The sequence below is a fragment of the Montipora foliosa genome, chromosome 3, assembly GCF_036669935.1.
Source record: "Montipora foliosa isolate CH-2021 chromosome 3, ASM3666993v2, whole genome shotgun sequence".
Lineage (NCBI taxonomy): Eukaryota > Metazoa > Cnidaria > Anthozoa > Scleractinia > Acroporidae > Montipora > Montipora foliosa.
This window is the reverse complement of record NC_090871.1, coordinates 12,549,796-12,554,795: the sequence shown is the minus strand read 5'-3', so window position 1 is coordinate 12,554,795 and position 5,000 is coordinate 12,549,796. Positions and strand designations below refer to the sequence as shown.

At 35.5% G+C, this 5,000-nt stretch overlaps 1 protein-coding gene across 1 annotated transcript in view; it reads left to right on the top strand.

Annotated features, from left to right (window-relative positions):
• Positions 1 to 5,000, top strand: part of LOC137994500 (glutathione S-transferase omega-1-like) — a 6,485-nt gene that overhangs the window by 854 nt on the left and 631 nt on the right. Inside the window, exons 2-4 of the mRNA XM_068840082.1 lie at positions 1 to 55; positions 1,357 to 1,460; positions 4,362 to 4,476. The exon at positions 1 to 55 is cut by the window's left edge and continues 108 nt beyond it. Coding sequence (XP_068696183.1) covers positions 1 to 55; positions 1,357 to 1,460; positions 4,362 to 4,476 — 274 coding nt within the window. The remainder of the gene's footprint in view (positions 56 to 1,356; positions 1,461 to 4,361; positions 4,477 to 5,000) is intronic.

Here is a 5,000-nt window from a genome sequence, read left to right as displayed (position 1 = left end):
CCAGTGATTGAACAGCCGGATGGAACGGTCATATATGAATCAGCAGTCTGTTGTGGTAGGTGATTGTCAAGTTGAAAAATTGTCAAATGGGAAGAAAAACATTCATGTTTTTGCTGGATTGAAACTGTGATGTTGCCTCTTAGTAAACGTTAACTTTGTCTCCTGTCTTAACATCTGGGTGCAAATTGGTGGATCTCTCCTTATATGCAGATTAATGAAACCATTGAATGATATATATAAATTATGCACTTTCATTGAGTTTATCGATCACTTACCAATGAGAGTGTTTACCTGGTAGTCAAGTATTTGAAGTAATGTTTTAAAAACGAGCAGCACTGTTTTATCGGATTTAAAAACACGAGGCGTAGCCGAGTGCTTTTAGACCCGATAAAACATGTGCAGCCAGTTTTTTTGAACGGCGTCAAAAAACTTCCACAAAAAGCGTGTCTTTCAGTAGACTCAGAACAATGGTTCAAATTGTAAGAGGAGAACATTAGCATACAAGAAAAACAAGCTGTGCCTTATGAGTATTAATCGTTATATAAAGAATAGTGACGAGGAATGTTTTATCAGGATGTAAAGCCCATGCATGCCACGTGACGTTTTATCGGTGTTTTGATAGGCTATTAGGTTCATGAATTATTAATGATATTTTGAATGCATTTTAAAGTTATAAACAGGAAATGCACCAAGTGAACCAAATATTCCTTCATTTGTCATATTTTGCATTTAGTTTTTTGTTGGTTATTGGTACAATTGGAGCAACAATCGCAGTGTCCCCAGTTAGTGCTCCAGCACTAAATACACTTGATGCTTAATTTAATTAAAGCGGCACTGTCATGCTAAATTTGCTGTTTTTAGGTCGAAACTGGGTAAAAATCTAAATTAGTACTTTAGCTCACATGTACAACATTCCTGACAACCCACTGACAAGATATGAAATGTATTCATGGAACAGAGAGCTATTTGCATTTAATTTTTGGTGACTCTCTGAAGACATCGTCTCCAGTTTTTTCAAGTTTCAATCCATTTCCATCCTCTCCATCCTTGGCCGCAAACAACAAAGAGTAGCTTCAGTGCTTCAGTGCACTTCAATGGTTATTGGTAACAAAACTACAGCATTATTTTTTGGTCTTCATTGATGCAGAGACGTCTTTTAGTGTTTTGTAATTGACTAAAATAGCGTGACACTGCCCCATTAAAAACAGTTCACCATTGTGTTTGCTACTTTGATTTGGTTTACTCAAAGAAACAATCTTCAATTGTCCAGCTATTTGTAATTCTCAAATCTGTGTTAAAGTATACTTTTGTATCATGTGCGAGTGTACTCCTTTAACTCTATTGTTTTCCTGACAGATTATTTCGAAGAATTGTTCCCCAAAGGAGTGATGCTTTATCCCAAAGATAACCTTTATAAAAAGTACAAGCAGCGGATTTTGGTTGAAACATTGGGAAGTGCAGTAAGTATGCTGATAAATGCTAGAGATCAGTGGTGTCTTAAATATAAGAACAAAAAAACTTTTCATGAATTTTCCATGGTATGAATCATCCACAATTATTTATAGGTACAGCTATACTTTTATTCTCTCCATAGATACTTTGAGCTTAAGAAGACAGTAAAGTTTAATTAATTAATTTATTTTTGTCGATTTAATAGCAGACACCATAATAGCTCATAATTAAAAACATGCTGAAAAGGGATGCCATAAGGAAGGTCTGTAGGGGGAAGGAAGGAAAGTCTTGTAGCGCTGAAGCACTAATTGGTGACACTATAAGCTGCAATCAACAAATCAATGCAGAGTCAGAGACCCCACAGAAATTGCAGATTACACCTTATAAATAAATCATTTTTCTAGAAATTATGAAGAAAGTGTACAAAATCGTATTAAAGCATAACTTTAACCCATTCATTCTTGAAGGAGTGCCCATTGATGCGTAAAATTGTCTGGCTTTAGGCAGAGTAAAATCTATAAGTGTCCTTCTTAGAAGGTTGATTAAATGGATTCCCATTAAGTCGGCTAAGTCGAATAATATTTCATTAATTGTTTCAAATTGATTTATCTATTCAAGGCCGACGATCTTATGCACGGTCCAAGGATACAGAGTAAAGTTAACTGAATGGTCATAATCTAATGCCAGTCCATCCAGTCAAAGGAATAGAGGAAGCCAGACTTTAAATTCCTTATTTACTCTTGTTTTTAAATAACTTTAAGGCTCGTTAAGCCTTCAGCATAAATTACTGCTAACGATCCAAAAAAACAGTAGAACAAAAGAACGTAGCATGAATTCTTAAAAAAAAAACATTACAATATAAACTACAATTTTATGTTTGTACATAATACCTAAGGAAGGCAAATTTGGTTCTTTTTTTTTATATTCTAATTACTACCTTTTTAACTTGATTTACTAGCTGTTAGTGACCAAACATTGGTTGTAGTCAATGTAGGGAGTTAAAGGGGCTAGGTCACGCAATTTTAGGCAATTTCAGCACTGATCGAATGGTCATCGAATTAACTAAAATATCAAAATAAATGTTCAAAACTATAGAATAACTCTAACAAAACACAGGGAAGCCAAGAAGGGACATGGATGGACAAAACTGGAGAGGATTGAATTTGGGTAAATTTGAAAAACATCGGCCCACCTTTTTTCAAATTTATATCAGTGTATATCAAAATGTCATTTATAAAGCTGGAAAATCATTCTCAGTTGTTATGTGGCTGTGATTTTGCAAATGAAAGAATCTTGCTCTGCCAATTTGACGTTTAGAGCTCATAATTAACAAAATTAAACAAAATTACCTAAAATAGCGTGACCTAGCCCCTTTAACACTAGTGTTAAAACCAAGTTCTATTGTTCCCCTGGGGATTCAAAACACCACAGAGTTGACACTAGAGTAGTGGCAACACTAGTGTTACCACTGTATTTCTCAAGTGTTACCGCAGCCATTGTCTGGTAAACACTGGGTAAAGGATTTTCTGTGCCTTCCTTGTAGCTTCCCTACTTAGTCAGTCTCAGACCGTTCGTTGCTCGAAATCTTAATGTAGAGAAAGTCAAAACAAATCAGTAATCATGGTGTACATGTGTACTTAACAATTGATACTTTAAATAAGTAGCTGAAATGAAATTAAGTGTAACTAAGAAAAACCGTTTAAGTACGTTTTCTTTTTCGTACATTTTTCCTTGAATTAATTTACTTGTTTCCATTAGATCTTTTTTCCCCCAATTCTTGGTTTTTACGTGACGTCTTGAAAAAACTAAAATTCAAAATTTTGAGTTTTTACTATCATTGAGTAAAAGACATTTTTAAGATATATCTGCTGACCTTTTTTCATCTCGGTAGCATTCTTTGTTTTGAAAATAGCAGTTTCAATTTCAATTTTTTTTTTACAATGCGTTAGTTAACTCCAGATCATGTTTCCACTGGTTTCCTGATGATACTAACATAAGCTTTGCTGCCAGCACATTGACTGATCTTGAGAACGGTTTAAATTCAGAGTTAAGAAGTCTTAATCTATGGCTCATTTCCAACAAACTGAGTTTGAATGTTGCGCGAAGACCGAACTTATGGTAATTGGGTCAAAGCAACGTTAACATTCATTCTCTAACAATCGGATAAACATTGACATTGATGCTAAATTAATCATTAAAGTTAAAGAAGCTAAATCACTAGGCGTGATAATTAACGAACACCTCTCATGGTCTAGTCATATAGGTGATCTTAGCGAGAAGATATTATCTTCAGCTATAGACCATACATCTCAGAGCGCACTGCCCTCCAAATCTATCAAGCGTTGATCTTACCCCACTTTGGCTATTGTAGCTCCGTTTGGGGCTACTGCAACTTAACCTTAAGTGATAAACTTCAAAAGCTTCAAAATAGGGCTGCTAGGACGATTACCAGGTCCAATTACGATACTAGCGCCACTTTCCTTCTAAGTCTATTAAATTGGGATGATCTAGTTACACGACGACAAAAGCTTAAAGCTATCTTAATGTTTAAAACAATCAATGGACTCACCCCAGCGTACCTCCAGAATTTAAGAAACTTAGAGACTAAACTTAAGTTGCCTTTGCCGCGCACAAATTATGGCAAGCGTGCTTTTTGTTATAGCGGAGCACTGTTATGGAATAGTTTTCCCATCAGTTTGCGAAAATCAGACTCCCTAGGATATTTTAAAAGGGAAAGTGACCAACTATATAGTAGGTGCCGGTCGGGCTCTCACACGGCAATCTCGTAAAACAGTGTAGTTGTAATGAAACTTTTTCAGATTGTAATATATACTGAAGATTTTAACGTGTATAAATAAATAAAGTAAGTAAGTAACTGTACAATAATAAGTAAATTATTTGTTTCACAGATTGTGTCTGCATTTTATAAGAGTGTTCTGAAGCAAGAAGGAGGACAGGAAGCACTGAATAAATCGCTTGCTGAATTTGAAAAGTACTTGAAACAAAATGACAAGCATGTTGGTGGTGAGTATGATATTTATTGAATTCAGACAGAGAGGAAAAGGCTATAAAGCAAATTTTCGTGGAGAATGGGGATTCAAGGCACCAAATCGGGACGCGATTATCTAGCGATCTTGTCCTCGAAGGAAGGAAGGAAGGGAGGAACTTTATTTAAGTGTCTCAGTATAGTCGTTCGCGCGCTGGAACATTAATTGGGGACACTGCAAACTGAAATTAAAACAACTAACGCAAATCAAGTCAAATGTTGGTTTTTGAGGAGAGGGGAGACTAGAGTACCCGGAGAAAACCTCTCGGTGCAGAGTAGACCTAAACCCTTGCTCTTTTTAATTTCCATTTTATATTGTTTCCATCTTATCTTCGGTGCTGTTAAGTATTTTTGCATAACATCCAGTTAATTTTCTTTTGCCACTCGGCCTTATTTTACTTCGCGCTTCAATTCTCAGGAAAAAACTTTGATTTACCATGGCTAATCTAGTTCTAAGTTAATTCTTATTTGATTTGGGTTCAATGGGCAAATTTCTACCTGG